Below are 12,987 nucleotides of genomic sequence, written 5' to 3'. Positions count from 1 at the left end.
CAAATGTGAAAAAATCAGCAAGAAGAAGAGAGGCACAGGAAAAGTTTGGGCTTATGGGCGCTCAACATCGAGGTCACAGGAAAAGTGGTGGAGAAGTGTGGCACCCCCTTCGGTTCAGACCATGAACTCGGCAGTGGCCTCTGCTCCCTGTGCTTAGTTGGAACCAGTGATAGTGGTTGAAGAGCCAGCTCCACAGAGTTGAGCGAAGCCAGTCAGTGTCAGAACACAGACGTGAAAATCATCAGAGTGGCAGTAGGTAGCAGAAGATTATAAGACGAGATACAGGGAATTTCCATCTACTTTTGCATGTTATTTTCTTTGGATTATCAGGTTGCACCTGATTCAGTTATGTATACTTCCTGTCCTTTTTTTTTCCCCACTGAATTCTTTAAAGACGCTGCAAAATTTCACGTGCTTTTCTGGATCATAGCATTTTAAAAGTGGACATTGCTTGGACCACTCACCTGTATCGTTCAGAATAGTCATCTGGATCACTGTGATGAAGAATGATGTACCATGATTCCAGTCTGACCACACAAAGTTGTCTTCTTTGCACTTGAATATGCATCGATATGAGGGTTAGGGTCAATGCCTAGGTTTTGCAAAACCAGTTGCTGGAAGGAAGTCATTTAGTCTACTTCACTCCTTAACATTTGGCAGTAGTGAACACACCCTCTAACCAGTACCATATGTGTCTACATACATTGACTTTCCTTGTCTGCCTACCTCTGTTCAGCACCTATATTGTGCAGTACATCTCTAGTTACCACCTGCATTTTCTTCACATTTTCTCTTTGTAGGCAGTAAGTGGCTCCTCCAAAATTGCAATTGTAGGAAGTGTATTTACAGGATTATTAGTATTTATCCATATGCAACTATGATTTGTAGAAATACTGTCTTCTGCGTCCAATGTAGTGCTGTGAATGGCTCTCCCTGTATAATTTTATATGCCCAGTCATTGGCCCCAGCTACAGCAGTCAGTCAGCAGCAAGTTACTGTCCTGTGTCAAGTGTTATTCTGTATTGACCTCTGGTGATATTTGCAATCCTGTAAATTAATTTTGTGGTTTGTTTTTGGGCATAGTTTGTACATAGCCTTTAAAAATGAGATCATTATCAAGATAAAGACCGAGTTAGCAATATGAGGAATGTCTATTAATTGAAGATTGTTTAGTCTGAAAAACAAATACCATGTTGCAGATGGTTTACCTTTTAGCACTATGTAATTTGTTTAATTTACTACCACTTGCAGCTTGTTCTGTAAGCACCAGCTCTGCATCAGGGCTAAAGCTTCATTACATTTCGTTCTCATCTGTGCTCTGCAATCACCTCAATCTGTGACCACCTAGTCATCTGTATCTTTACCACAAATCCAGTAGCCTTGTGACTAGATCCCAGTAGCTCAAGAAGAGGCTTGCACTGTTCTCAAGTTTGGATTTGTTTTCTAAATTCTGCTCCAGTAGCCTTGTGACTAGATCCCAGTAGCTCAAGAAGAGGCTTGCACTGTTCTCAAGTTTGGATTTGTTTTTTAAATTCTGCTGCACTTCACTCGGTGCTTTGATTATGGCTTACTTTAATCTTTTTTTAGCTGATCTATCTTTCCAACTTCCAGGCATTATCTTCATAATCCTAACAGGCATGTAATTTCATGCAGGAAGATTTTTGAAGGTCCTTCCATTACACTGGACTGCCCTGCTGTCAGTGTTTGTGGCTGCTACATCGTATTCAACAGATTACATCTTAAAATGTTTACCTAATATTTAAGCTCTAAAATCATTATTACAAAATTCCCACAGTTCACTGCTTCTCATTTAATGTAACCAAGAAAACCAAGGCACCTACAGTCAATCGAATGACATCATAGCATCAGTTATTGACCCAGACAGAAACACACACACATGAGGCTGTAACATGACAGTTCAGCACCATTGTAAATCAATGAGTAATGACCAAAGAACAATACGAAAAGGGTAACCTCGCACCTCGCATGTACTCTATACATGCATTTACTGCCACAGTGTTTTACATAAAACAACAAATACAGGATGGATAGTGTGCACTAAGTGCAACTAATTACTGCACGACATATAATCATAACTTAACTATAGAACGTGTGGGGAAAATTAATGCGAACTCGAATACAAGCTTTACTTTGGTGTCAATTTTTATAAATTGACTTTCCTATTTTGATCCAAAAATGTAACTGCAGTTAGCTTAGAAAATATGCAATATATGAGTGGAAAAATTGAAATTTTCCCATATAATCATCTCTTCTGAAAAACAGGCTCCTCAGGCTGTTTAACTCAGTGTACCGCTGGTGTTATCATAAATGTTTGTTGTAATATTATTACCAATACCACTGTAAACTCAATTTGGAACCATCCGAGGTTCAAGCCACCTCTCGTTTATCTTGCCGTTTGTGAAACAGTTTCATCTCATAAGCAGTGAATGAGCAGGAATGTTCTTATGTGTATACTTGAAACTATTTCTCCATTAGAAATAACAATTTGTAGACTATTGAAGTAATGTTTGTGTATCTAGAGAATGAGATATTTACTGCCTTTCTGTTCATGCTTCAGGTTGACTAAAATCGCTAATGAGTCTGGTAACACTGGATGTGAAGAAACACACCTGCAGGGAGTGACTTGTGAGGAGCTGGACATTGATGCAGAGAAATCGACACATGTTGTTGGTAGTGGATCTCTAAATCAAGTGTGTTTCTCTAAGCAGGATAATGCCCTATGTGCTAGAAGTAATAACAGCTTCAAGGAAAATGAATTCACATGTAGTTCATGCAAGCAAACCTTTTTGTCAAAGTACAGTCTAATATTGCATGTGTTTACACATATTGATGGTGTACAACCACCTGTACATATCTGTACCACCTGTGGTGAAGTATTTCATACCCATGATGGCTTGAGTAGGCATTCAATGGTGGAAAAAAGGACTAGCGAAGAAGAAAGTGAACAACATAGCACAGTCTCTAATATCAAACGAAACAGATCTGATATTTTTGGGGAATCCTATAGTCAGTCAAGTCCTTCAGTAACGAACAATGATGATAGACCAAACGTATGTGACGTATGTGGAAAATCGTTTGATGCGTTGCGCAGTCTTAAGAAACATTATTACATACATACTAACAATAGACCACATAAATGCAAAATTTGTGGGGTTGCTTTTATTCGCTATTCTCATCTCAAGCAGCATGCTCTGTCACATACTGATGAGAGACCGCACAAATGTAACGTTTGTGGGAAATCATTTATTCTGGCTAGTCATCTCAACATGCATTCCTTAATACATATCGGTGGGAGACCATACAACTGTGAGATCTGTGGGAAATCCTTTACGGCATCCTTTACCCTGAAGGTGCATAAGTTAATACATACTGGCGACAGACCCCACAAATGCCATGTTTGCGGGAAATCATTTACTTTATCCACTACTCTGAAGCGACATGTATTAATACATACTGGGGAGAAACCTTACAAATGTGAGTTTTGTGGTAAATCGTTTACAAGGTTAAATATTCTTAAGGCCCATTTAATACAACATACTGTTGAGGCATCACACAAATGTAATGTTTGTGGTGAATCGTTCACAAACTCTCGGAATCTAAATATCCATACATCAATACATAATGGCGAGGAAAGACACAAATGCGATATCTGTGGGAAATTATTTACTAATCGATGTGTTCTCAAGGTGCACAAATTAAGACATACTGGTGAGAAACCACACGTATGTAATGTATGTGGAAAATCATTTACGGAGTCTGGTGGACTCAGGAATCATGTTTTGATACATACTGGTGAGAGACCACACAAATGTGTTGTTTGTGACAAATCATTTACACAGTCTGGCACTCTGAAGAAACACAATTTAATACATACTGGCGAGAGACCGTACAAATGTGACATTTGTGGCAAAGCCTTTACTCAGTCTGGTAGTCTGAATGCGCATAGGTTAATACACATTCACCAGGGTACAAAAATTTTATAACTGTGGAATATTTTAAAGAAATTTCGATAAGCTAGGGAGGTATGTTAATATAGAAGACAGACCTCATTAAAATATGTCACTGATCAGCTGCAAAAACACCACTAGATTTTTTTAAGCAGTATGTGCTGAAGACAGAAAACAGTAATTGCACAGAGGGAATTGTTCTAGATATTATTATGATTCTATATCAGTGCATTGTGGAGAGCCCATTTTTAAAGTATCAGAAGCCTGATCATTGTCGGGTGTGCCTAGTCGAAAAATTTTTACAGGTTTTTGTGGAAAATCTTACATGTAGAAATGCAGACCAACTTTTTAAAGGTTGTATTTTGAGAGATAATTGTTGCGTGTGTAAACTGGCTAAAAGTAGCCCCCTTGTATCCAGCCGCGTGTGTGTGTGTGTGTGTGTGTGTGTTTGTGTGTGTTAAGTGTTTGTGTGTGTTAAGTGTTTGTTCTACTTGTATTTATTTGTCTCTTGAATGATCTAAATGAAAATTGAGAATTGTGTTTAATGTATGTACCCCTTGTATTTAACCGGTGTAGTTTTACTGATATTGCTAATTATAATTTATCCTCATTTAAGGTAGTTTTGTAAAATGTCAGTAGAACAGTCTAAACAGTGACTTCAGCGTTGTACATATGGTAGTAGTATAAAAAATATATTTTTTCTCCTGTTGTAATAATCAGTGCACTTTTGGACACATTATTGTATTACATGTTTATACATATATCAATACATTATTTAAATTTCATATACAACAGATAGTTTGAAGAAACTTTCTTTTGAGACTTCATTATTGATGTATGTGTGGGACATTTGAAACTTTTATTAGTTAATAGTTATATAATATTGTTCATTGTATCAACATTTGTGTCTGAAGGTTGCTTGTGTAAGTTTCTTTATTTATACATTTATAATAAGGCTTGATTGTTAGTATTATCTGAATAATCTGATTCCACCTCAAATTAATCAATTGTGGTGCTTTTCTATGACATGCCTTTGTAACCAACTAGCTGTGGAATACATTTCTGTTGAAATAATTGACAGTTCCATCAAAGATAGTTCTTAATTGTTTCTAAAAGAGTGGTATGTTTAGTAAATATAGGATAAAGTATTAAATCTGTCAGTTGCTAGCTGTAAAATGGTATCTTCTGCTGCCTATGTATTGCAACCCGTTTTGATTTCTTATGTGGCAAAGGAAACAGAAATGAGTTTGTTCCTGTTTGTCAACCATTTGTCCATATTGATTGGTAATACTTAGCCATTTCCCTTCTGGAGATATACGTTGTCAACTAATGTGTGTATCTGCATTAAGTAATGTGCATCTGGGCTTCCTTGGCGAACGGATACTGAAGTATCATGGTGCAATGTGCAGAGTATTTCTGGAGTGCTATCTGTGAAGCCTGGTTACTTTATAAAATTTGTTACCACCAAGAGTACCATTATAGCAGGTGAAAAGAAAATAGTTCTTATCAGGATTGCTGGAAATTAAGTCATAACAGATCTAGTGATTTAAAGGTGACTTTTCTGTCAACAGCTTGTCATTTGATTTTAATAAACTATTCTGATAATTACATGTCATATTCAATGCACATCATGAGTTCAGTGTTCCTACATAATTATTAGTTGATGATACCCACTGTACTTCATGTGTCCTCGTATGTAGTCTGTTGACTTCTGTTCATACGCATTTTATACTGTCTCATTTTGTGTGATGCATGAAAGCCATCAGTGACAGTTTTTGTTTATTGTGTTTTTGTTGCCAAAAGAATTGTGCTACTTCATAGGGAAATGGAGTATGCTGATCATTTCTTTCTTGTTCTCAAATATTGAAGTTTGTTCTGAACCTCTTTAAAATCATTTTAATTATATTCATATGGTGTCAGAAATGGTGTAGCTTCAGGAATGATTTTCTACTAGAGTGAGAAGTTAATTCCTGGCAGGTGAGAGTTTACCCATCTTATATTCAAGTAAGTATATAATATGTTATACATGTCTTGTAAATTTGATATTTAACACATATAATATGTGTAAAAAGTTAAGTAGAATGGCTACAGAACAGCTCTCGTCCATTATTGAAAATTGGTGATGCATTTCTTAAATTTCCAATAACTTCTGGTGTGTTGAAAATGGATGACCTGCTTCGGTCATATATTTAGTAATACTCTCTGTCTTTACTGTAGCTTTCGAGATCAGACACATAATTAGAAACGTTCATACTGAACTGTTGGTAGAAAGGAGCATTTCATCCATAGACAGCTACAAAGGGCCTAAACGGTTAGTGGGAATGTATAGAAATGTCAATTTTGTGTGTAATTATGACATAAAAAGTTTAAGGGAAATGGAAATTACTTGTATATGTTGTTGGTTATAGATGCATACTTAAATATCATAATTAACTGAACATTAAATTTTTTGTCAATCAGATACGATTTTTGCCCTATTCTTTACTGTACATGTGGAATAAACATCAAGGCATTTCAGAAGCCTTTGTATTTGTCAGCGAAATATCTTGTGTCAAAAATAACATAAATAGTGAGTCCTTTGTTGATATTTATGTCCCAAGAAATATTGTTAACTGTGTGCTAAAGTTGACAAAAATTGTTTTCTTTCCAATCAAATTTTTCAGTAAATTTGATTTCACTTTACGCTTTTCGCTGTCTCAGAAATTTCGGATTCAGAGAACCATCTGTTATATCATTTTGTTGAAATATTAGACACTATTCTTACACCTGCTGATGGAGACAACTTCAGATTGTTTCTTTCAGAGTAAGTGGAAGAGTTACTGCATGCAATGACGTGGAATAATACACCCTTTGTGTCAGTCTTAGTATCTCAACGATCTGTACCTTAGAAGAATAGTTGACAATAAAAAATGCTGTGAAGCTAACCCTGATAAGCAGTAACACATAAAGCAAAGTCGAAATCAGCAAAATGAGATCACAGGAAGACATATTACTGAAACACAACATAGCAGCCAGATATGGGGTAGAAACTATAAATGACGAGGTGGTCCGAGTTAACTAGTCGGTAGCACTCTAGGTATAAAGGGCGAAAAGTGCGCATTTGAGGGCATTGCTGCAGCATATATGGAACATAGCATGCTCACCATGTGGGTATATAAACTATGTGGGTATATAAGTATACTAAGGGTGTGGTTACCTGCTCTGATATAATGGAGATGGACCCCATGGAGTTGGTGAAGAGTGGAAGAATGTGGGCATCACAGAGGTGCAGAATTATATGAGGAGAGTCAATGGAAAACTGGAAAAATTGGCAACGTATATTCTAACACTTAGTATTCCCTAATTACTGGAACATATCCTTGTCAGCTATATCTGCCTTAAGGTTCACCCATTTGTTCCTAACACCATGCGATGCTATAAATGTCAAAGATTTGGCCATACCACTATGGGATGTAATGGGAAGGCTACATGTGGCAATTGTGGAGGCCTCACTCACGAGTCGGGGACTTCTTGTACACTTCCTCCGAAATGTGTTGACTGCTCTGGGTGGATCATAAAGTGTGGGGTTTACAATGAGGAAAAGAAAATTCAAGAGTTGAACGTACAGAGACGCATATCCTATGGTGACGCTAAAAAGGCTTTCAAAGCCATGTAACCACCAGTTTTTGCTGTTTGTTTTGCATCAGCCCTTAAATCACTAATAGCTAAGTGTGATGCCTTCATACAAACCCAGACCACAGATTCAGAACGAGCACATGCACTTGTTACTGTACCTGTGGGGGGAAATGCTCCACTTGGAACTGATGTAGCTCAGAAGCCGTCAGCAGTAGACTTACCATCTAAGCCATATACCACTCCCCAACTTCAGAAGTCACCTAAGCCATCCAAGCAACCCAGGCAGTCTCCTCCCCCTGTCAGTAAAGAAAAACGTCCTTCTAAAAGTAGTTCTGAAGTCCAATAAAGCGGTAGGTAAGCCTTTGGATCGATGAGTGCTCCTCCTATCTGATGGCGACTATGCTCTTGAAGATATTGACCTCCAATCAGAGGAACTAGAGAATGCAGAACTGACTAACGTTCCCCCTGACCTCCCCGGTAAACCACTGCCTCCAAGGGAGAAAGGAAAGAACCACTGTTGCTAACCAATGGCTTCCATAGGGACTTCTGTGTTGCAGTGGAATTTGAATGGATATCACTCGCATTTGGAAGAATTGCAGCTGCTGGCCCAGGATAAACATTTCTGCATCTGCTTATAAGAAATGCATCTTAAACTCACAGAGACACCAACATTATGGGGCTACCACATATGCAGGCAGGGCTAAAGGTGGAGTGGCTATTTTTCTTGATGACAGATACCACTCCTCTCCTGTTCCTCTCTTACCACGACCATCCAAGCAATTGCTGTGAAAGTTCTCTCTCCGTTTACTATCACAATGTGTCCTTTGTACCAGCCCCCCCCCCCCTTTTGGTTGTGGACGCACTTACAGAACTCTTCCAGGCACTTCTGCGCCCATTCCTTCTTGTGGGTGACTTCAATGCCCACAACGGGCTGTGGGGCTCGGCTACTACTTGTTCCAGGGGTCGGCTGATCGAGTGACTCGTCCATTCTGAGGATATCTGCCTTTTGAGCGTGGGTCAGATGACTCACTTTTCCACAGCTACAGGGTCTTTTTCAGCTATTGATCTTTGCTTTTGTTCCTCAGCTATTGCAGATTCAGTTCACTGGGAAGAGTCTCCAGATTTACATTCTAGTGACCACTTCCCTGCGTGAATTCGTCTGGTGCCTACGACAGTCGCCAGCAGGAGACCACGCAGGTGGATGATACAAAGGGCAAATTGGTTCTTGAACGAAAGGTTTGTGCACAACAGGCGGTGGCCCATATCACTCTTGAGATCCAAAGGGCTGCTGCAGAGTCCATCCCCAGGTCTAGTAAACACCTCGGACGAAGGCCTGTACCTTGGTGGAATGTCGACTGTCGATTGGCAATCAGGGCCAGATGGACAGCTCTTTGGAACTTCAAATGGTGTCCAACTGCAGACAATATTCATGTCTTCAGGTCTGCAAGAGCACATGCAATGCGAGTGATCAAAGAATGGAAGAGGGCTTCCTGGAGGGAATTCGCGACTCCCATTAATTGGTCCACTTCTGCTGCACACGTTTGGGAATCAATAAGACGGATTTCACGCAAGGGTAGTCCCCATTACAATCCCCTTACAACCTTGTCAAATAATGCGGTCTTGGTGGACACACCGAAAGAGATGGCTCACGTTTTAGCTGAACACTTCTTTACTGTTACTAAGTTATCCAGACAAGCTCCTGCTGTTCAGGTATTCCGTCAGACTGCAGAGATGAGGAAGCTCAATTTTTTCTCGCGCAGTGAAGAAGTGTACAACCGTCCATTCTCCATGTGGGAACTGGAATCAGCTTAAGCTGCAACCAGAGACACCGCTCCAGGACCTGATGAGATCCATTATACCGTGCTTCGTCATCTGTGGGAAAGGTCAGCTCCTCTCTTGTTTCAGTCGGGTTTGGTTTGATGGACAGTACCCCACGAATTGGAAGGATGCAATCTTAATTCCATTCTGTAAATCAGGTAAGGACTGTAGCGCCCCTAAGAGTTATCGGAGTGTCGCCCTTACTAGTTGTATGGGTAAGACTCCTGAACGTATGGTCAACCGCCGACTCATCTGGCTGCCCGAGTCTCGAGGCTACCTGAGCCACTCCCAGTGTGGTTTCAGGCGCTACCATTCCATTCTTGACAACTTAATTCTCCTGGAGACGGCGGTACAGGAGTCTTCCTTACGCCGAAACCATATAGTTTGTGTGTTTTTTGACCTTGAAAAAGCATATGTCACTACTTGGAGGTACAACATCCTTCGCCAACTTCATGAATGGGAACCACGTGGACGCCTGCCGCTTCTGATCCAATCCTCCCTTGAGGACAGGCGTTTTCGTTATCGCATTGACGATGCCATGTCAGATTGCCATGTTCAGGAGAATGGTGTGCCCCAGGGCAGTGTCACATTGTTTGCCATCGCTATCAATGGCATTTCCTCTGCAGTCAGTTCTTTGTTTGTGGATGACTTTCCAATCTTCTACTCTTCCTCTGATCTTTCAACAATGACGAGGCAGCTACAACTTACCATTAGGAGGCTGGACACCTGGGCCCAGACAACTGGTTTCCAGTTGTCACCTGAGAAGACTGTGTATGTCAATTTTAATTGTGCTCGTCAGAGTTCTATCCAACCAGAGCTTACTATAGGGGACCGTATTTACTTTTTCAAGACACAGTGTGCTTTTTGGGTTTATTATTTGACTCGAAGTTAACATGGCTCCCACACCTGAAAGACCTAAGAACAAAGGACTTCCGGTTGTTGAACATTTTGAAATGCCTTGGCGGAAAAACATGGGGAGTTGTCACGTCCCGCCTCCTACAGTTTTATACGGCATTTGTTCGATCACGCTTAGACTATGGCAGCGTGGTCTATGGATCGGCCCGTCCTTCCTACCTCCGGATGTTAGATGCTGTCCCCCCCCCTGCGGGTCCAGGGATTAGAATAGGCCCGAGGTATTCCTGCCTGTCGTAAGAGGCGACTAAAAGGAGTCCCTCCCCCTCAAGAGGGTAGTTAGCACCTGCGTCCGGAGACGGACGGTTCCACGACCTCTATTTGCGGTCATTTTGCTTTTTCACTTCTCGTTTCTTCCTTCCTTTGGTTGGTTCCTTCCTTTGCTCTTCTCCACCTCACTGTCTTCCTTATTCTTCCCCTGCACAATCTCCTTGCCTTCTCATTGCCTTCTTCTCCTTGCCTTCTCTGGTCTCCGCCTCGGCGTTTGAGACAGTCTCTCTCTCTCTCTCTCTCTCTCTCTCTCTCTCTCTCTCTCTCTCTCTCTCTCTCTCTCTCTCTCCTTTTTCCTCTTCTTCCTTCCTCCCTGTGCGCGCCTGAAGGCCGACCCACGCGTTCGCACGCGTAGCCGGTGACGGGGTAACGCGTAATTCCCCGCCCTGGGTAGACATGTAAGGTACGCGCATACGCCCTGGTACAGGCCAGGCCCGGGGAGGGGTGATTGCCTGAGCTGATACCTTCTGACCATGTCGATTGTTCCCTCCGTCTGTTTCTCGGGAGGTGTGACCTGAGGTGTAAACATTCACCTAAGGCGGGAGTGCCCTCTGAGAGGGTCCCCACAAGGAAAGAGCGCGCCATCGGAGACGCTGGCATTCATGGGGGATTCCTCCGCAATGGATTTCACTCCATCTCTCTCGACTTCTGCCCAAAAACGGAAACTTGACCAGCTACCAGTGACAAAAGTACTACCGCCTGCCCCACAGTTCCTCGTCGTTTCTCGATCTGAGGAGGGAAAGGATTTTTCCTCTGTCAACCCTTTTGTTATCCAGAAAGGAGTCGATGCCATAGCCGGATCTGTCAAATCTTGTACCAGGTTGCGTAACGGTACCTTATTACTCGAAACTGAGAGCGCCTTTCAGTCACAAAAACTGCTTCGGGCCACACTGCTGTACACATTCCCTGTCAGGGTGGAGGCTCACCGAACTTTGAATTCATCTCATGGTGTGGTCTATACTAGATCCCTCGACGGCTTGACTGACGAGGAGATTCAATCTTTCCTCGCTGAGCAGGGCGTGACGGCTGTCCATAGGGTCATGAAAAAGGTCAACAATGACCTTGTACTAACCCGGACACTTTTCTTGACCTTCGATAGTGTTAAGCTGCCATCGCGCATCAAGGCGGGCTACGAGGTCATTTCAGTTCGCCCCTATGTCCCGACACCTACGCGCTGCTACCAGTGTCAGCGTTTCAATCACACTCGCCAGTCTTGTTCCAATGCGGCTAAATGTGTCACTTGTGGCAGGGATGCCCATGAGGGTGACTGTCCACCTCCGTCTCCTCGTTGTGTAAACTGTCAGGGTGACCATGCCGCATCCTCCCGCGACTGTCCTGTCTATAAGGAAGAGCGCTGTATACAAGAAATTCGGGTCAAAGAGAAACTGTCCACCTCGGCTGCTCGCAAGCTGTTGGCTAGTAGGAAGCCCACGCTGCTCCCAGCGGGGAAATACAGTACTGTCCTCGCCTCTCCTCGGACTACCAGGGAGGTGGCAACCCAGACATGCGATCTGACCTTCAGCACCATGGTCGTCCGTTCGGCCAGTGCTAAGATCGCGCGGTCGACGTCTCCTCTTCCTCCCATCACCCCACAGACACCAGCCCCTTCATCAGCTTCTGCTAAGACGAAGACCCAGAAGTCAGATGCACGGGCCTTCAAGAAGGAACCGTCCCGTGCAGACTTCCTCCGTACCTCAACCTCCCAGCCTTCGACTGGTACTTCCACCAAACGACCTTCCAAGAAGGCACATAGGAAGCACAGTTCTCCTTCTCCACCATGGCGCATTTCTTCTCCTGTGCCACCCAGCGGTTGCCGCCCCAGGCCGTCCTCCGTTTCGCCTGGCCGCACCGCTGGTAGCCGAACATCTGGCCGTTCACCGGCGGAGGAAGCTCCCCCTCCCGGCCATCCTCCGAAGATGGCCGATGAACCTATAGACCCAATGGACGATGACTGTCCGCCTACTGATAGCGGCGGCAGTGCTCGCTCGAAGCCAGGCCCTCAGCGGCCTTCGAGGTGACCCCTTCTTTCATCTTCCCCTTTTTTTTCTTACGATGGCACTTATTCACTGGAATATTCGCAGCATTCGCTCCAACCGAGAGGACTTGAAGTTGCTGCTCCGCTTGCACCGTCCGCTCGTCGTAGCCCTCCAGGAAACGAAGCTACGCCCATGCGATCAAATTGCCTTGGCACACTACACCTCTGTGTGTTTTGACCTACCCCCTGTGGTAGGTATCCCGGCTCATGGAGGGGTTATGTTGCTGGTCCGGGATGATATTTACTACGATCCCATCACGTTGCACACCGGCCTGCAGGCAGTTGCCATCCGCATTACGCTCCCCACTTTTACATTTTCCATTTGTACCGTTTACACTCCATCGTCGTCTGCCGTTACCAGGGCAGACA

At 42.9% G+C, this 12,987-nt stretch overlaps 2 protein-coding genes across 52 annotated transcripts in view; both read left to right on the top strand.

The window, feature by feature from the left end:
• Window positions 1-5,565, top strand: part of LOC126212871 (zinc finger protein 664-like) — a 576,054-nt gene extending 570,489 nt beyond the window's left edge. For both annotated transcript variants that reach the window (XM_049940366.1, XM_049940365.1), the window contains exon 4: window positions 2,579-5,565. In XM_049940366.1, the coding sequence (XP_049796323.1) occupies window positions 2,579-4,004 (1,426 nt within the window). In that variant the 3' untranslated portion in view covers window positions 4,005-5,565. The remainder of the gene's footprint in view (window positions 1-2,578) is intronic.
• The window catches only part of LOC126212861 (zinc finger protein 83-like), a 1,762,073-nt gene that overhangs the window by 947,725 nt on the left and 801,361 nt on the right, over window positions 1-12,987 (top strand). The window lies entirely within an intron of this gene.

Source organism: Schistocerca nitens, chromosome 11 (genome assembly GCF_023898315.1).
Source record: "Schistocerca nitens isolate TAMUIC-IGC-003100 chromosome 11, iqSchNite1.1, whole genome shotgun sequence".
In the NCBI taxonomy this organism is placed as follows: Eukaryota; Metazoa; Arthropoda; class Insecta; order Orthoptera; family Acrididae; genus Schistocerca; species Schistocerca nitens.
Note: the sequence above shows the minus strand (reverse complement) of the source record. Positions and strands in the feature narration are given on the sequence as shown.